The sequence below is a fragment of the Polyodon spathula genome, chromosome 14, assembly GCF_017654505.1.
Source record: "Polyodon spathula isolate WHYD16114869_AA chromosome 14, ASM1765450v1, whole genome shotgun sequence".
NCBI lineage: Eukaryota > Metazoa > Chordata > Actinopteri > Acipenseriformes > Polyodontidae > Polyodon > Polyodon spathula.
Window position 1 is genome coordinate 11,165,588 of NC_054547.1, and position 20,999 is coordinate 11,186,586.

The following is a 20,999-nucleotide window of genomic DNA, read 5'->3' on the forward strand; positions in this document are numbered from 1 at the left end:
TGCTCTTTCATGACATTGTGTTGAACTGGGACCCCTGCTGTTAGTGCGAGGGTGTAGCAGCTTCTGTTGCCAATACACTGTACTCTTGTTTCCTATTGCTGCCTAGTTCAACAGGCTTAGGAAACCTGATCTGAGCCCACAATTGTTTCCGCTTGCAGTCAGTAAGTGGTGTTAACCTAGCCAGTAAATTCTGATCAACAAGTAACCCTTCAGTTTCAAATTTGGAAACATACACAGGATGCACTACTTTCATTTTTTCAAACGTGAACTCCAGCCATGCTTTGAGAGTGATCTTTGCCTGATCATGTGTATAACTGGGGATATTCAAACTACAAGCTTTGCCTGTCAACATGTTTCATTATTTAAGTTTTCAGATGTGGTGAAAGATATCTGGACCACACAGCCTCATTAACCAGACATTAAAGAAACAGGCTTGTGTTTCAGTGGTTAAAGTAACAGGATTGTAACCAGGAGGTCCCCGGTTCAAATCCCAGCTCAGCCACTGACTCATTCTGTGATCCTGAGCCTAAGTCACTTAACCTCTGTCTTTAGTGTGAGACGTTGTTTTAAGTGACTGCTGATGCATAGTTCACACACCCTAGTCTTGTATCTTGTAAAGCGCTTTGTGATGGTGATCCACTATGAAAGGTGCTCTATAAAAGCAGTCTCTCCACAACCACATTACTGTAAAGGTGTTTTGCATTGCTTTTCTGAGCAAGCTGTCCTATGATCTGTTTCCAGCATCCCCCCGCCCCCCTTGTGGCAAACACAGGGTATTGCATTTGAAAGGGGATCTCATTGGTATGACGTCGGCAGGGTCTCCCTATCAGGCTTCCCCATCCAGTCAGACAGACTGCATTCTTTGTCAACGGTTAATGGAACTTACCTTAAATGTGAGTGCACATTTTAAACTATCAACCTTTACTATTTATCGCAGCTCATGATGCTAAACCACTGAAGACTTCAGATGGTAGTCATGTTAAATTACTTGTCTGAGTGAGTTTAGCTTGACCTCCTGTATATAAACACAATGGCTAGTCTCCTGGTCGGTAATTAGTTTATTTGATTTATTTTGGTAAATAAGTGCTCTTAACTGCATTTCTGTGGTTCTACACCCAGGTAGCAGCAGCAAAGGTCATTCAAAATGATCTAGACAAGATTCAGAACTGGGCAGACACATGGCAAATGACATTTAATAGAGAAAAGTGTAAGGTACTGCACGCAGGAAATAAAAATGTACATTATAAATATCATATGGGAGATATTGAAATTGGAGAAGGAATCTATGAAAAAGACCTAGGAGTTTTTGTTGACTCAGAAATGTCTTCATCTAGACAATGTGGGGAAGCTATAAAAAAGGCTAACAAGATGCTCGGATACATTGTGAAAAGTGTTGAATTTAAATCAAGGGAAGTAATGTTAAAACTGTACAATGCACTAGTAAGACCTCATCTTGAATATTGTGTTCAGTTCTGGTCACCTCGCTATAAAAAAGATATTGCTGCTCTAGAAAGAGTGCAAAGAAGAGCGACCAGAATTATTCCGGGCTTAAAAGGCATGTCATATGCAGACAGGCTAAAAGAATTGAATCTGTTCAGTCTTGAACAAAGAAGACTACGTGGCGACCTAGTTCAAGCATTCAAAATTCTAAAAGGTATTGACAGTGTCGACCCAAGGGACTTTTTCAGCCTGAAAAAAGAAACAAGGACCAGGGGTCACAAATGGAGTTTAGAAAAAGGGGCATTCAGAACAGAAAATAGGAGACACTTTTTTACACAGAGAATTGTGAGGGTCTGGAATCAACTCCCCAGTAATGTTGTTGAAGCTGACACCCTGGGATCCTTCAAGAAGCTGCTTGATGAGATTTTGGGATCAATAAGCTACTAACAACCAAACGAGCAAGATGGGCCGAATGGCCTCCTCTCGTTTGTAAACTTTCTTATGTTCTTATGTTCTTATGTATTGTGTCATTAGTACAGATCTATTATGTGCCAATTGTAAATTGTCCATTAAAAAAAAAAAAAAACTTCTTGTAGCAACTTTTTTTTTTTTTTATCACCTAGGCACCTACCATCTCTTAGTGTTAGCTACTTTTAACTATCAAATGCTGCAACTAAAAAGTTAATTTATGAATTTAATTCAGTTGAGGTTTGCTGTTGATTAAAGAGAAGGAAACCACCACCCTGGCAGCTTAGTTTTAAAACAAAGTTGGCTTGTGTGTCGACACATCAGCTGTGCTCTCAATAAGTTTGATGGCTGGGAAAAATCTGCAAGTACATAATAATCTGTCATTTATTAGGTTTGACCATTAGGATGAATGAACAGTTTTAAATGATTCCATTACCCTCACATTAATGCAGCTGGAATACAATTATTAATATGAATCTAATATGCAGTATATTTTTGTGAATGTAAAACAAGCCCTGCTCTTATAAGACTGAATAAGCAAGGAAATGCATTCCAAGGTTAAATGAGGTGTTAAAGCTCCTAGTCAAAATCCCCTCCAAGATCCATACATTTTGTAAACCACTTTACCTCCTTTTAGTTTGATGATGTAGGTATCTACTGTGTCTTAGTTTCCTTAGTAAATACTTTTAGCTATGAAGTGCTACAACTCAAGAGTAGGCAAAGTGGCTGCTTTTACAAACTTGAATGCCCGCATAAAGCTACCAACAATGCAAAGGTTTAATTATTTATTTTTTTGTGACAGTACCTTCACTTAACAGTTAGAAATTAATTCTTATTTATGTTTTTGGCAAAAAAAAAAATACTTATTATAACTCTTGTGCATGATAGGATGTTCTCCTGTAAGGAGACCAATGCAACACACATAGCATTTCTAAATAAAACCACTCTACTTTTCTAAAGTGGTCCTTGACAAAAAGTGTAATTAATATTACCAAATATCAATATCCTTCTCAGACCTCAATACAGCACTGAACAGCAGTATACTGCCTCAAGAGAATATAGATGTACTGTTCCATGTAAAAACATAAACCCTGAGGGGTGGATTAGGGGAGTCCAGTAGTCAGTTGCTCTCAAAGAGCATTAAGGTAAGTGAACAAAACACTCTGAAGTACTACTGTGAAAAATGGTTTTAGAATTACAGACTAGAGCAACAGGTTGTGTGCTGCCTTTGATATAAACACCAAGATAGAAAAGCTTGGGTGGTTTATTCTTTAATTTCTGATTTGGTGGTTTATTTTATTTTATTTTTTTGCTAGTTTCATTGTTTAAAAAAAAATAAATCAGAAAGATCTTAAAACTGCCTCCTGTGTGTTAATCTCTCCACTAGCCAGCCTTAACCACTCTGCTACCTTTCCCCACTCTAATCAATTATTTAAGTTTCTTGCATGTACTGAATTTCTATGACGTCACCTTTAGACAGGTGTTATCATCTGATACCAAGCCCATCTCTTCTTTTTTTAACAACATATACCAGACCGAAACAGTAAAAGGACCAGACAGGCAAAGCTTTTTCTATTCAATTCATTGCTACAACCTGCAGCTGTTATAAGAAAATCGTTCTCTGTCACAATTCTGTCATCATGAGAAAGGTAAAAAAAAAAAAAAGTATTTTCATTTATTTGTGCAGTCATTGCATTTGGAAATTTAATATATATTCCTTGTTAATTTTAGCTTTTTAAATCATATTAATTGTATAAAAAAAAAAAAACTGAATTTAATATGGCTTTCATTACGAATGAATTACCACTGAGGAAACATTATTATTATTATTATTTTTAAGTTAAGTATTAAAGCCATGTAACCGTGTTTTCATTTTTTGTATTGATCATGAATGTGTAAATAAGTAGATTTGTTTATGACCTAATCTCACCTGAAGTTAAAAAATAAATATATAAACAAAACCTGTCCCAATTTTACCAACAGTGGTAGTAATATTTACATAAGAAATATATAATTTTATTTTTGCAATAAACTTATATTACAGAGTACTTTTTTTTAAAATCAGCATATTAGACATTTTGTCCAGTCTGAGAAAATGTGAAAATACTGTTTTTGTGGTCTTTACTCATTTTACCTTGTTAACAAATACAATTCAATGATTTATAAATTGACAGCATGTTTCTCCCCATCACGTAAGTGATTGTGTTTTTTTTTTTTTTTTTTTTTTGTATGTTTCCCCTAAACACGGGCAACATAAGAATATGTATTATCAGCCACTATACAACAGAAGAACAATATCATAATACAACACAAGTACCACATGAACTCTCTGGGTCAATTGCAGCATACCTGTGATACAGCGAGTCATTTTCCACAGGGCTCGTTTTATTATAAGTGCAGACGCAACGCAGTCTGGCCTGCGACTGACATACGACCAGTTCTAAAAATGCAGTTTTCAATAGGAAAAATTAAAATCATAAGCCTGTGACTAAATGACATCTAAATGAGTATTTAAATATCCCAAGTATGTACAAACATGCCCACTCGCCGAGGGTTGAGCTGGAAAATACATAATGAATCGGCTATATTTGGAAAAGGCCCTCGGCTAAACATTGTATAGCAGGAAACAAAAAAAAAAAGCTTGCAAACAATAGTTAATAAAATTAATTTCATGTTTCACTTAACCTTTATTTTACCAGATAAGAAGATTGAGAACAAATTCTCATTTACAACAATGATCTGGTCAAGAGGCAAACATCACAGCAGCACAAAGCAAACAAATACAACATAGATAAATAAATAAATAAATAACACATTAACAAATGCATACACATGCATCAGACAATAGCGAATTCCGATTCCGATTAAAAACATCATCCGAAACAAAATTAGTTTTAATTTGATTTGAAATTCATTCCAGTCAACAGTAGCCGCAAACAGTGGACACTCGGGGATGATGCAATCTAATAAATTAATCTGATCTTAAATTGTAAACTGAAGCACAGAACTGTAATAGGTTGCGCAGATAAAGTGGGGTTTTCCCAATCAGGGTTATATAAACTAACCTAATTCCAATCGCCTAATGTGCAATGCGGGCCATTCAACCACCACTATATATATATATATATATATATATATATATATATATATATATATATATATATATATATATATATATATATATGGTACAATGTTAGTGTTCAGATAGAGGTTGATAGAAATACATGGTAAAACATAGGTATATATTAATAAGAGAATTGACTGTTATAAGAATTTACATTAAAGTTCCTAATGGCTTGTGCGCATTTATTTCTAATTTGACTCTAATGTTCCGCAGCCAGGAACATCTGCAGGTTACACTGGCACTTAGCCTTAGAAACACGATGTATTTGCCTTCTTAACCGAAACAGCCGTTACCTGGTTGATGCATTTAGACATTGAAGACAGGCACACACCACAAACATCCCCACCTCGAATGAGCCAGTTGCGTGGTAACTTTGATATGCAGTAATATGACACATATGGCTGTCTCAAACTGACGGTTTGTCTGCAGGAGCCTTCTATGTTGTCTATGTTTCTGTGCACAACACTTCTTACTCGGGCAGTCGAAGCTGTCAGACTGTCATTGTCTCGTTCACGCAGAAATTACCACAGAAATAAAAGAGAAATGGACATCAATGAGAATGTATTAAAGTTGACAAAATATAATGTTCTTTCCAGTGTCAGTGGTTATAAAGACAATAAAAAGAAAGACGCCATACGATAAGAAATAACAGAACAACTGGAGATTGATGGTATGTCTATCTCTTTATAAACTTATTTTCTCAGTATTTACAAAGAAATGTGTAGATGTATTGTTTTTGATAAATAATTTGTTAAACTCACATGTAAACATTCACGGTTTAATGTCATCTTTTTAGTGTGTGGTGTACCCAAACTGTTTCTTTGTTTTATATATTTTATTTTGTCTCCACAAAAAGAGCAAAAGCAGACAGTAGTTTCTTTTCATGACTAGCGACAGCTGGGGTTTTTTGTTTGTTTGTTTGTTTTTAATGTACTCGTGCTGTATTCTTCTTGTTTGTTCGCTTCCGTGTGCATAGCCTTAAGTCTAGGTCAGTACCATAGCTGTTAGACATATACAAAAATCCCCCTCAACCACCCCAACAAAATCTTGTGGTCTAGGCTAAGGTTTATCAGCGGTATTCTCACTCACCGGTTGACAGGTCTGATCATTTAGAACAACTCAAAGCACACCTAAGTGAAACACATCAACTAAGCGACATGAAATCATTCTACTGATTGAAAATTACAGGTAAACAGGGTGGTGATAAAAAAAAAAAAGCCGGGAACGCCCTGAAACGCCCACAAAGTTCCGACAAAACATTGCACCTTCTCAAGACTTGTTTTTCAGTGCAATTCTGGTATTAAAATTGGCATGTAGCTGCGAGTCTGCCTTTGCACCCCCCCCCCCCCCCCCCCAAAAAAAAAAAAAAAAAAAAAAAAAAAATCGTGCAGGCTCGGCTGCACCTCTTTTGAAAATGGGGCCCTTAGTCACTAAGCTGCAGTTGACCCCAGTGTGTATAGCTTTCAAGAGGAAGCTTATTTATTTTTTTATTTATTCTTACATACAATCGTCTTCAAGAGGTGTATTTGTTGTTAGGTTTGTTTTTTTTGTCGTCCCCCCCCCCCCCCCCCCCTTAAGCGACTGGTTCAATAACGGTAAATATACAGATTTAAGAGAACAAGCAATGTCCGTACATCATGTTAAAGTAAAGGAGTCTTGTATGTAAAAGAGGTTGTTTTTGAAAGCAGCACACGCCCAGAATACTATTCTTGCATGTCCAAATTTACAGCTCTAACCTGCTGCAACAACAGATTGCTTTCTTTAACTTGAGAAAACGAATACATGTTATATCAAAATACAGCCAACTTCACTCGACAAACGTTGCGTTTCCTATTCCAAGTTTTAAATAAATAAATAAATAAGGCGAGTCACAACAGTACAACACCATAGAGGTGTCTGAGGTAGGATCAAAAATACAGTACTATCTGCCGCTGGCTACTCTCCGACCGCAGCTATACAGTATCCAGGTGTTTTTCTGCCCTCGGTGCCAGTACACTGACAAGGTAATTGACAATCATTTGTTTGCACTGTGCAATATATGAAAAGATAATGTTGGAGGAAAAAAAAAATATTGAAACAGCTTGTTTAGTGTTTTGTTGTTGTTGTTGTTGTCGATGTCGCTGTCGCTGCTGTTGTTAAATGCTTTATTGTACAAATAGAAGTTTTACAGTTGTTTAACCTGTTGGTGTAGATGACGTATTCCTCGTGATTGTGTATTGGGATTTTTATAAATTTTTTAAATACATATTCTTGGCACCAGGCATATTCTTGGTTTTAATATACAACGACAAAGGTTGGGATAACATTTTTTTTTTTCTACTTCAGTATACCCATTTATATTTAAAGAAAATACAATCTAAATAAATCTACAGAATATATATATATCTATATCTTTTAGAAATATTACTTTATATATAAATATATTTCTTTAGAAAACTCTTAAGAAATCTATTGAAATAGAGCTATGTTTATATTAAAGAATATACAATCTTAATATAGATTAGATTTATGTATATATTATATTATATATATATATATATCTATATATATATATATATATATATATATATATATATATATATATATATAGAAATCTTTTCTAAATCTTTTGAAAATATCTAAAGAATCTAATCTAATTATTGTGAGTTTAGCTGTCATCTCATATCTCCAGCCTAATGTTTGCAAGAGTACTCTTAGCGTCCCAACAGTCTTTCTAAGGATCAGTTTAAACAACAGCTTAATTACATTTTGCCAGGGTTTTGTTGTAAAGCTGTCAGCCTAGTATGTTTTATTTCAATCATCTGTCATTACAGATAGTATTAGCGTGATTAAGTTTATTATATTACAAAATAATATAATTATCTAAAATAAGTATTTGTAAAATTGTATAAAAAGTGTTCTGGATTTAGAGCTGAACAGTTTCTCTACAAAATGTGGGTGACAAAGTTTTTTTCTTCTTTCTTTAGATGGGCAAACAGAACTGTTTCTTCTTTCTTCTCATCAGTTGTAATTTCATGGGTGTCTCTGGCTATCCAAATGGCTTAGTTACAGAGTCATGCAGTAGCATGACACCAATTCATGGTGGAGCCAATGCTCAGACTTCAGCTGCTCCCTTCAGCGTCACAGCTAGTAAAGCCACATACAGTCCAGGAGATCAAATCACAGGTACACAGCAAATTTCACGTATTAAACCGAAAGTACTCTGGAGCCCCAATGCTAGATGTGTGCCCCTCTGCCAAATACTGTATTCAGGTTGTAGTTACAGCAGGTGATGACAGTGTTTCTCATAGCTGATGAATGTCTTTTTTTTCCACTCTCAAAGTGACTCTCCAAGCTAAATCAGGTACCTTCCAAGGATTCTTTCTGCAAGCTCGGCAGATTGGAGGAGGTGCTGCTCTTGGTTCTTTCACAATCACTGATTCTACAAACACTCAGGGTCTAAACTGCAATGGAGCCGTAAGTTTTTCTTTGGTTATTTATGTATTTATTTATTTTTAAATAGTATTTATATTGAGGTTACACCAGTGGTGTCCCCAGACAGGAATGACATTGAAGAATCCTATTTCTAGTAATGGTGCAATTAGAGGTAGATCACTTGCTACATTTATATTGTTACTGTCTAGAATGGAGGAACCTATTCTTCTGTCTGTACAAATGTCACATTTCTAGATGAACATGCAGTTGATGTAGGTCATGTTGATTAACTTGTTCGCTATACTGGCAGCTGTAATTGTCACAAATAGTAACATATTTGACATTAAAGTGTAAACTACTTAAAATAACTAGTTAAGAGAATCAACCACATCTTAAACTGTATTCCCAATATGTTTGCTAATCACTCAATACACAGTCCACATCTATGTGCATTAAATATACCTGTAAACACCAATGTTGGGCACATTACTGAAAAAAAGTTACTTATTACTTGTTTCTTCAGAAAGAAACCATTATAATGGCCTTGCTTATTACTTAATAAAAAAAAAAGGTAGCACGCCATATTACTAGTTATATTTCCTTGTCTTGTCCTACGAAACAGTTGTGGTGGCTATTGTTTACTATTTAACTATATGTCTGGTAGTTAATGTGTTAAATGCCACAGGTTTTTTAAATGTTTGTAGTATAACAAACAAACAATTCAATTGATTGGGTATAAGATTATAATTATTACAATACATGTGACTTTGAGCAAATCATAAAAAATTAAAAAAAAAAAAACATCAACAGTCGCGAAACAGCAGAGGGTTTTCGAAACATTTCTTTCAATACAGCTTATGCTATACCAATGTTTTGCTGTCGAGATGGCGAATGAAGAAATTAAAGGTTTGCCTTTAGATAGCACGAACTGGGGGGTGGTGCTCAGTTTTCAAAATTAAAATTATTAGTGTTAGCGTATATTTGAGATGTTTCAAACATATTCTACCATAGCACTTTGCTTCCAATGTTTTGTACATTACGTATTCAGTACATATTTTAGTGAAACAATACAATCTCTATAGGTACCCCCTCAGTGCTTTGGCTTACTATATCCTACACCATACATGGCAGAGGCGCAATATAGAGTTGCAATGATTTGGTAGTGGATTTTAATACAACAACTTTTCTTTTCAGAATATACATTATACAAATCAAAAGATCGAATTTTGCTTGCGCGTGGCATTTATTGTCTGATTTTATAGTATTCACACATTATCAAATGGTTTCTTTTAACGTTCACAAAACAAAAAAAAAAAACAGTGCGTGAATGTCACCTGACAAACCTTCGAAGGTTTGAAAGTACCTTCAAATTCCTGGCTAGCCAACGAACCTTCGAACACAGTCCTAACTCCTAGAGGGGTGGGGGCGTGGTGAGCATTTAAAAATATTGTTGTTGTTGATTGTTTTGGGTTTTGTTTTAGAATTATTTTTTAGTTTAGATTTGATACCAGTACCTATTTATTATGGAAAAAGTGGACTTGACCCAGGGTCCTTTCACTATGACAGCGCTCTCGTCCTATCCTCATAACTTCTCAATGCCCGAATTGGGCAGAGGGAATTCAATCGCCCATCCTCCTCCAAAGAAAAAGGAAGGGGATGGAAAGAATCTAAGTCCACTGGCTGGTTTAAGTGGATAGCCGTAACCACATTAAGGAGGAAAGCAGGGTTTGTCAGTAACGATACCCTGTTTCCATCATCCCAAATACGCATACAGGAGCTGTGCACTGACAGAGCCTGTAGCTCACTAACATGCTTAGTGGAGGTGATGGGTAACAAAAATGCTGTCATCATAGAGAGATATTTCAGCTCTATGTAATGTATAGGCTCAAACGGGGCTTTAGTGAGAGCCTCCAATACCATGTCTAGACTCAGGTAGGACATCCTTTCTAGGAGGACGTAACAGCTGAGCGCACTTCAGAAAACATGTTGCCAGGAAACAAGTGCCTGGGGACACCAAATCAATGGGGATATGGCATGCAGATATGGCTACTAGGTACTCTTTCAGCATAGAGGGTGATATACCCTCCTCTAGCAGGTCTTGCAGAAACTGTAACAGACCGTGCAGAATGTGGGTCAAACCAATGTTTATTCTGGGGGTCGTCCTTCTGGAGTCCTCTGATTGCCTTTTAATTTGTTTGCTTTTTAAACCATTTAAATGCAAAACCATAACAAAACATGTGTACGTGCTTTTACTTGCACGTACTAATATGATGTAGAATACGTGAATGTAAACATCTAACACTAGTAAGTACAATACTCTTTCAAATAAACATGTTATGATTTTGAACATGCAGTTCTTAAGGATGGTATTATTGTCATTGCTTGTGCCCCGGCACCTCTTTCTTTACAAATTAAGCACTGCCTATTATAATAAATACAAATAAATAAAACCTGTGACATACTTGTTAGTCTGTCAGGCAGTGTACAAAAGGGTACTTTCAGTTACTTTTTTCTGCTTGTTTTTCCTGTTCACGCGGATGTTGGGACAAAACACTTTTATCCATCTTCTCATCCAGTTGCTTAGCCCCACTTTTGACTCGATCAATAGCTTTTAACTTTTCTTCTAAGACACTTTTTTTTGTATGCATTAATGATGGACTCAGCAGTAACCATAGTGTTGAGCTCGAAAGAAAATTCTACCGCCAAATCGAATGTTTAACTTTCTAATAAGGCTAATTAGTGTTATTTTATTTTTTGTTGTATTTAATTTCAACTAGAAGCAAACAGTGTATTTTTCTAAATTGAAAAGCGTTGCATCAAGTCAGTGAATGATTTAAGGATAGATCGTGTTTGGTGGGCATTTATCTTTTTATACATATACAGGCATTTATACTGAGTCCTAACAAAGCTTGTGGCAGCATTGCTAAGCATCTTCTCAGGGCCACTTGTTGAAGCATCTTTCAATATCATGGATGATATTATTGAAAAAGACAGAACCTCTCTAATTGTTGAAACTATGAGGTACTAGCTATGATCAAGTCTGATCTAAGAGCAAAAAATTTGAGGAGTACTGCTCTGGATGTGCCACCAAAGATGAGGAGAAAATGTCACACAGGCTACACAGCACATATAAAACACAGGAAACAAAGGGCCATGGAAAAAAGAGAGGAAACTTGAAGAAGCTATGAGAAAATTGAAAGAACAAAAGACAGTAAAAAAATCAATGAAGGCAGTGAGCACGTCAACAAGGATTACCATAAGCTCAGGGTTCACCTCTAAAGCACCTACAACCAAGACAACAAAAACTAAAATAAGTTGGTAATGAAACTCTAGCCAAAATACCACGTACTGAACTGTAAAAACTGGAGTGAATGTACACTATCTGGACATGAACAGTTCCTAGCAGTATATTTTTATGTTCTGTTGATGTTCACCATTGGACACCATTCAGTGTTATGAGTGACACATTGTGTAATGCTTACAGGGGTCATGCACATATCAAATTAATATGTATATCGGAGAAAAGGGGACGAGACAAACTTGTTTATTTTTTGCGGAAAGTAATACTCCCCTTTTAAAAATCTAACGTGTTATATTGCCTTGTTATTGACAAAAGTAATATTACAAAAATGTGTTACTTTGGTAAATAGAGCAAAACAGTCTTGAACCTTAATGATTAATATGATCTATGTTTTACTCTAGAATTCTGCTGTCAGTCAAAAGTCTAAATCAGCAAAGTCACTGATCCAAGCCACATGGAATGCACCCAGTTCTGGCACGGGGAATATTGAATTCAGGTACTGTAATTCTATTTTTATTTTTTTTTATAACCCCTGTCCTCATATGGAACAAACATGTAAACACACATTGTGTGTGCGTGTGTGTATGTGTGTGTGTATGTATGTATGTGTATATATATATATATATATATATCATTGTGGTAGAAGGGCTGAGTGTTCATGCGCAGTAAAAAGTTAGGAGACTTGTTTTTGTCATTCTCACAACAGTTTATTTTTAAACTTTAAACAAAAACCCAACTCCTCATGAATAGACCTTGATTAGTCTTAAATTTTTATATTTTCTCACAGTAACCATTCTCTCTCTCTCTCTCTCTCTCTCTCTCTCTCTCTCTCTCTCTCTCTCTCTCTCTCTCTCTCTCTCATAAAATGAAACAACCTGTTTTTTCAGTGCCACTTTTGTCAGAGTGTATGAAACATTTTGGAAGCAAGTAAAAAGTTCACCCATTACAAGTAATATTCTAGTCCCAGCTACCTTTGCCCCCATTAAATTGCCAGGACCACCGTTATCATCTAATCCAGTAAGTATTCAATTTCTTACCCTACTGCAAGGCTTTGTTAGGTATTTCTTAAGCTTCTGGCTTGCTACATAATTAGGTCCCCTTTGCACAGAGGAAACACAAGCAGCTAGAGATTATGGTTGATCTGGCTACTAGCTTCCCGAGGTGATGACATTGTCTTGTGCATGTGCAGTGGATTAGGTCCTTGGTTATCATTTTGGCATTTTGGCATGATTTTAAACGTACACTTGCTGGTGTCATCTGACCTTCACATTGTACTTTTTGTCACATGCAAACCATGATACAAGAATATGCAAATCCACATTTGCTTTTATCCTATGAAATTTGTCACTATTGAGCTATTGCATTGATAAAACCTGGTTGAGCTACAGTACTGAAGGCCATATTACATAGCTTGATTTAGACTTTGTACTACGTTATTCCATTTTAATCCTGTAGCCAAATTACACCCACATGCTATATCCTGTGAGTTTTAGTGAGTCTGCTTATAAGCATTTTGTTCTGTTGTGTTTTTTTTTTTTACTTTTTAACCTAAAGCAATCTGTGGAAGCACTATAAATGAATGCAGTCTGTAGTTCACATAACATACATTAGGTGGCTATACATTCTGGAATGTGAAATGTATATTGATATGTTTTTTTAAACACCCCTCAGAGTTCATCCCTGGTATTAATTTCCAGTACTGGTTGTGGCATCAATAAAACCTGCTTCAGCAATCCAGCAGGATGTGATGCAGCCACAAATGCAGACTGCTACTTCATGTCTTCTGCTTCACCCCAAGGAGTCAGTGATGGTATCCAGTTTGAAATTAGTGGCAAATCCAATGGTTATGTTTCTATTGGATTTTCAGATGACACAGAAATGGTAATTCATAAAAATAATATACTTGCAAAAAAAAAAAAAAAACTGTTTATTTTGTAGGTTTCCAGCCCATCAGAAGGCCCATTGAGGTGTTTTGTATAGTTGAAAGAAACTAGAGGTAGCTATTTTAATATAAAGTAAACAAAATGTCTGATTTGACTTATCAGATTACAGTACATGTCTAGTCCTAATACAGTAATTCAGCTGTTAATACTCGAAGTTCCACCTTTTTGTAAAAAAAACAAAAAAAAAAAAGTCTAGTAACTTGTGAGTTAAGCAATGTGGTTAGGGCCCGCTATTTCACCCAGGTGTGTCTGATTACGTAATTGAGTTTAACTAAAACTTTAAGGTTAAATATTTACTGTAAAAGTAGTTTTTAAGATAAAAAGGTTAATAACAACTACAGTATTTTTTCTCAGTTGGCTGAACAAGTACAGAACTCAACTCAGTTTAGAATGATACTGTAACCCTGAACTGTGTATTATTTTTGATTTTGGTTACTTATACTTCTAGCTTCTGACTTGCCATGTTCAATAAATGTTGTAAATTGTAATGATTTAGCGATGAGTGTTGTTTTTTTTTGTGTGTATGTCTTTCAAAAAGTAAATTTTGCCTGGTTGATAAATCAAAAATGAAACGGGAATCATTATATGTAATTATCACTTTGCCTTCTCAGGGAAACGATGACATTTATATCTGTGGTCAGGATGTTAACGGAAACATCCAAGTCCAACACGCTTTTTCTACAGGAAGACTTACACCTACAATTAAACCTCTGGTAATTATCTATTAATATACTGTAAACTTTGTGAAACACATACAGTTCTATGACAAACTTTGTGATTAGAAGTGTCAGTGTCAATGTCATTATTATTATTTTTCGTTGTTTTTAACTTAGGAAAATGTTAACAACATTTCAACTTCTTTCAACAATGGGGTCATCAAATGCTCTTTTATAACAAGAAACAGCATATCAACACAGCAGAGAGCTGCGGACACCTCTTACTACATATTTATAGCTAATGGACCAACAAATGGAGGTGTGTTTTTTATACAGATAATAACCTAGAATTATCTGATTGTATGGTAACTGACAGACCTGTAATTTCATATCACAAAGACTGAAGCGGGTAAAATGCAACTCTTTATTGGTGATATGGATGCATAGTTGTTACTACTCATGAAGTACAGAGCTTGCAAACTCAATTTTGCTAAAGTGAAATACTGTTGAAAGTTTCTGTATTTCTGCAATGATTAAGCACAACTTGAAGCTAATTTAAACTGCTACATATCTACATTTTCTTTGTGATTTCATTTTTTAATTTTAGTTTTATTGTTTAATTTGTTTTTATATTTTAGTTTTAGTTTTTTTTGTTTTAAATGTGTAAAGATAAGAACACCAGATTTAGTTTTACATAACTAGAGCTGTATAACTGAGCAGTGTATTTTAATTTATTCTCCAAAGCACTGTTGGGTGAACTCTTCTAGATTCAGTAGCATTACTTAAAAAATAAAATGTCTCTTTGTTTTCCAACGAAGACACTAAAAAAGATACTATGGAAGTTTTCTATTTCACAGTCTAAAATGTCCCTCATTTTTCTAATGCAGCAGATTATATGTCCTGCTGTATTGCTATAGCTAACATGATATGTTTCATTGATCCAACAGGAGCAATACAGTACCATCCTTCAAGACCTTTTATTACTGAGGACAAAGTTAATCTTTTAGGTTCCCAGTTAGCAAGTGGCAATGCAAACACACCTACTATTATTAAAACGCATGGTAAGCATCAGTTATAAATTGTTTTTAATATGTGAACCAATTCCTTTATGGCTTACTGTATTTAAAAGTATAATAAATAAAGCTTTATTGGGAAATATATTTCCATCAAAGTTTTGAAAATAAAGTCCAGAAAACATAAACAACAAAACAAAAAGTGACAAAAATGTAAGGCTGTTATCTAAAGCCTTGGTTTCTTGCACCTTTGAATATAGTGTAGATTAATCTTGTACAGCGCCTCAGGGACTGCTAATGATGATCTGCTCTCATTTTCCTCTGAGCTCTGGTTTTTTAAACTGTTTTTGCTTTGTACAGTATAACTAGTTTGAAGTATAAGCCGCTATGTAATCGGCCCCTCTTTTTCTGACAGGTGCTCTTATGTTAATAGCCTGGATGACCACAGGAAGTATTGGAATGATAAGTGCCAGATATTTTAAGCAAATATCAAAAGGGATACAAATTCTTGGAAAAGACATCTGGTTTCAGGTATGCAGTGTAAACTTTATTTTAATTACCAGTATTTTATTTCTCTCATAGATTACAGATATAATCATTTTTTGTCATTATATAAAAAAAAAGTGTTATATAATCTTTCTGGATCTAGATTTCACATTACACACTTGGCCACCAGAGGGCATGTGTTGCACTGCATATGATAGGATGACAAGTGAAGCATTAGTATTCAAAACATTATTTTTTGTTTAGCTTAGACAAAGCTATAACATCACCTGAAAATAAAATGTACAAGGGGGAAGATAATACACAAGAGATTTAGTGCGAAATATCCCTGTTGGAAGTGCTGGAATCATATTCTGTCCCCAGATCAATCTCTTAATTTTAAAAGACAGCTATAGTGGGGAAAGTAACATGACTGGTTGGGACATTACGCTCTAAAAGTGTAATTTTTTTCAATGGTGGTTGCCAAGAAAGATACAAGAGCCGGTATGGTTCCAGACTGGAAAGTCACCATTGTAGAAAGAATTATTTGAATTAAAATGGAGAGCAAATGTCCTGCCCTCATACATTAACCTTCAACAGATTCAGAATTTCCTGAACATATTCAGATACTATTGACCATTATATTCCCTCTAGGCCCATGTGTTCCTTATGCTGCTAACTGTAGCTGCAACAGTCACTGCCTTTGTGCTTGCCTTTGTATCTGTGAGAGGGTGGAGTGGTGTAAGTGTCAAACATTTACTTATTTTATCTTGCTGTGGTTCTACAACACTGTGTGACTATTGTGTAAACTTTAATCCAGAATACTGTATATCTGCAGGTGGTATTTGCATGATAAATGAAAGGTTTGGTCAGAACTACCAATGGAGTTGTCTCCTGGATATAGTATACATTAGAAATAGTGGAGAATCCAGTATGCAAAAGGGGCTTATTTGTGTACTGTTCACTTTAGCAAAGTGCTGTCTAAAGCTGTCACTAAAATGATTCCAGTAACAGTCACCTTTAAGAAATGAGATACGCAAAAAGCTTTATAGAACTCAGGGTTTGACATTTGGTCGGCTATTGGCACAATCCCTCGTAAATAGCAGGGTTAGGTGTGCAGCAGACCATGTACTTTCTGCTTTTAATATGTGGGATTTCATTTTGTAACCCTATCCTTTATCATTATAGGGAGCTCATCCTGTTATAGGGTGTATAGTGATGGTTCTAGCCTTGATCCAGCCACTTATAGCTATCTTTCGTTGTGCTCCAGACAGCAAAAGGTTAGTGTGGCATACAATTTTTTTTAAATGCCAGCCCATTTCAGGATGGTGCTATTACAAATTATATTGTAAAGTGCTAAAAATAAAAATTATAGGTATACCTTCCCTATATAAACATATTACATCTAATTTGAACCCTTCATTTTCTAGAAGGAACTTCTTAACTGCCTCGCTTTCTATGTTTATTGTGATTGTGCTTCCAGTGTAAACATGAATAACCCAGTTATGAAGTACAATTACTACTATGTGTGCATGAAACACATTTTTATTTTGACTTTTAGGAGGATTGTCTTCAATCTCGTGCATGCTATAAATGCTTTGGTGATCAAAGTTCTTGCAGGTAGGTATTTGATTAATGTTGTGATTGTAGCGAGGTTTACCCAGTGCAGCTAGCTGCCTCCCAGTAATTCCTGGAATCATTGACGAAACCAACATACTTAACCTATGCCAAACATTAAAAAAAAAGAAATACGTATCGTACTATATAAATTAAGATTATTAGGGTCCAGTTGCCTTAAAACAAAGATTATTGGCACATTATGCTACTTTTTAATTATAATAGTAAAAAAAAAAAAGAAAACAGATGTTGCTTGGATGATACAAACTAACATTAGTCTGTTCTTTAATCAATAAAGTCTGGGTTTATAAAGTATTATATAATGTTTTGAGGCTATATCTTGGGAACCACTTGGTCTGAAACTGTTTGTGGCCATTTATTATTATTATTATTATATACTGCTATACTGTAGGTCACGGTGACCTGACAGATATGTATGTATATATGTTGTTTGCAATATAATTTCCCTATATTCACAGCAGTGGACACATTGCATTAGGTTTGCACCTGTGCATATTTTTGCATTCTAGGAACTTTAATTTAACGTAAGGAAACCATGTTGTTCTGTGTTCATTTTGCTGTGTTCTCTTTTATTACAGTGACCTCAATATTTCTTGGTCTGCAGCTGCTTGATAACTCACCAAATCAATGGCTGCTTAAAGTTATGGGAGGTTTCGTTGGATGGGAATTCCTTATTTATCTCATACTAGATTTCAATCTCTGTTTAAAAAAGGAGGGTAAGGATCAAGGCACAATTATAAAAATATAAATACTGTATATAGTAATGTGCACATTTATTAGAAGTCCTGGTGATTCTGTAGTTTTGATTTGTTGCGAATATGAAATCAAACCACCATAACTGAATTTTAAAAAACTGTCAAAATAGGCCTTACATGCAATTAATTTTAAATAGTAATAGAAAAGGAACACATAGGCACAAATGATAAAATGCATGAGGCTTTTTTAGTTGCTTAAAACCCCTTTCACACTAGCATGCTCTACCCAGGTCGGAACCTACCCGGTGTTATGCAGGTTGGGTATGTGATTTCACACTGCTTTTGATAAAGCAGGGATGACCTGGGTAACAGATTCAAGTTCACAATGCGTGTATCAATGCCCCGGAAGCAGATTGTTACAGACGCTTCCATCCAGGCTTCTTTGGATTGAACTGTCTACCCAAATGCTGATCAGAGCAAATGTTTCTTCATCCCTGCTGCAGTCTGGCTCATGGTTTGTCTCGAGCAAAACAACTATGGCTAAACAGAATAAACAAAAATGCTGAAAATAAACAAAACAAAAACGCTCCTTGCGGAAGTGAAACCTTCACGCAGGCTTGGCTGTTTCTCTGTTTCATCGGCTTACGATCGGCTGTCATACATTTTGTCTCGCTCAACCTTGGTCAAAGCGTGTTAACTCACATCCTGAGGCAGGTCGCTGAGCCAGTGTGACTGGCTTAAGAGGCCTAATTGAAGCACAACGTGGTCTAACATTTTCACACATGAGTACGTATTGTTTCTGTATCACTGATAACTGACCAAACATTTTAATTCTTACGACCGTTTTGTTTTCCAGAATTATATGAAAATGTAGTGAAGGTAATGTAATTTTTTTTTTTTAAACCTTTTTTCCTGAACATAACATTTGTGAGAATTAATGAGTTAATGAATGGAAAACAGTCATTATGGTGTACTAGAAACTTGTCAGTTATAAAAACCCAAATACAGTAAAAAAAAAAAAAAAAATCTGCCCAACTTCAATACAAACAACAGTTTATTTTGAGTAATACATTAGCAGGGATTCCCACTGTTTTTATACATATATATATATATATATATATATATATATATATATATATATATATATATATTCTGTAATCCTGTTTTAGCTGTATCTTAACTCTGTTTTTTTATTTTCTGTTTTAGATTCCGCCTGAACCAGTGGTGCTGCTTATTTACATTCTTGGAAACTTGATGTTTTTGATAGCTCTTCTGGTTGGAATTGGCCAAACATAAAATGGACCCACACAAATGGAATGCTCAAACATTGTACTGTGTGAGGAAGAGACACTGCTGGTAGTTAGTCTTATTAGATTATTTACCTTCTCCTTCCTGAACTCTCCATCAGGTGTGTACTGTTGTGTATATATTATGATTGAATATAAAATAATAAATCATGTTTTATATACAGCATAAGGATGTTTGACAAAACACCTTCCATAGCACTGTCAATGGGGTGTAGCTCGCGTAGCAGAGCCAGTGATTGTTTAGGGAAGACTGTTTGCACTCTTTAGGACCATGTTGATGACTGTCCTCCTAGTGGCCGATCAGTTTAATACAGACATCAGTAGCTACCTCTAGACTAGAGCTGTCTGGTAAGCCTTTATCTTTGAACTGTATGGTTTGCGGTTCACATCCAGTCCTTGCTTTTCCATTCATTAGCCAAAGTATATTAATAGATGGAATTTTTGTGAATATACTTTCTTGTACCTTTCTGCATTTTAAGTTTTGTGTATTAAAAAAATTAGAACAAAAATGAACTAGTGACCGTCATTTCACAAAACTGCATGAATACATCCTCCTGTCATACATGTACAATAATTATATAATTCAGATGAAACATGACATGCCATCAAATATTGCAAACTCTGTTGTACTGAATGAAATCGTTTTGTTGGAGGGGAAAAAAAAAAAATATGGATAACTTTTGCAGTCATAAATAATAATACATTTCAATAAGCAGTTTGCAGGGTCTAGTGGCTGTCTTATCATATCAGTTTTAAATTATTCCATTACCCTCACATTAATGCAGCTGGAATACAATTATTAATATGAATCTAATATGCAGTATATTTTTGTGAATGTAAAACAAGCCCTGCTCTTATAAGACTGAATAAACAAGGAAATGCATTCCAAGGTTAAATGAGGTGTTAAAGCTCCTAGTCAAAATCCCCTCCAAGATCCATACATTTTGTAAACCACTTTACCTCCTTTTAGTTTGATGATGTAGGTATCTACTATGTCTTAGTTTCCTTAGTAAATACTTTTAGCTATGAAGTGCTACAACTCAAGAGTAGGCAAAGTGGCTGCTTTTAAACAAACTTGAATGCCCGTATAAAGCTACCAACAATGCAAAGGTTTTAATTATTTATTTTGTGACAGTACCTTCACTTAACGGTTAGAAATTAATTCTTATTTACGTTTTTGGCAGGAAATACTACAAGAGAATATATAGATATACTGCACCATGTAAAAACATGTGGATTAAACTAGTACAGAATGACACAGTAATGCATTGGTGAGCACGGGCACAGTAAACAGAAGTTTGGATGGGGGGGGGGGAGTATAAACTACAATGATCTCTTAGTTGAGTGAGTGAGTAAGTGATTAAGTGAGTAATATAAATACATGTTACAGGTTACAGAAGAGATAGCAACCTGCTTTTGCTGGACCTGCAGCAACATAAAAGACAAACCAAAATTAAATAAAAACTAACATTTTTATTGTATTCTGTTGTCTGGCTGTATTTGGCATTGGCAGCATA

General features: G+C 35.2%; 1 protein-coding gene across 1 annotated transcript; it reads left to right on the plus strand.

Moving 5' to 3' along the window:
* The first annotated feature begins 3,431 nt into the window (after positions 1-3,431).
* Positions 3,432-19,991, plus strand: LOC121326553 (putative ferric-chelate reductase 1). The gene is made up of 16 exons (XM_041269890.1): positions 3,432-3,557; positions 7,999-8,197; positions 8,355-8,488; positions 12,149-12,243; positions 12,635-12,764; positions 13,419-13,628; positions 14,302-14,403; positions 14,524-14,665; positions 15,294-15,407; positions 15,775-15,890; positions 16,497-16,583; positions 17,031-17,122; positions 17,404-17,462; positions 18,059-18,196; positions 19,032-19,054; positions 19,382-19,991. The coding sequence occupies exons 1-16, from the start codon at positions 3,549-3,551 to the stop codon at positions 19,469-19,471; spliced, it is 1,740 nt and encodes a 579-aa protein (XP_041125824.1). The 5' UTR covers positions 3,432-3,548; the 3' UTR covers positions 19,472-19,991.
* Positions 19,992-20,999: the final 1,008 nt, after the last annotated feature.

Excerpts from the sequence above, each read along its gene's own strand:
- LOC121326553 (XM_041269890.1), top strand. Across the intron at positions 14,404-14,523 it reads CACCTACAATTAAACCTCTG|GAAAATGTTAACAACATTTC; the intron begins GTAATTATCTAT and ends TTTTTAACTTAG. Across the intron at positions 17,123-17,403 it reads TGTGCTCCAGACAGCAAAAG|GAGGATTGTCTTCAATCTCG; the intron begins GTTAGTGTGGCA and ends TTTGACTTTTAG.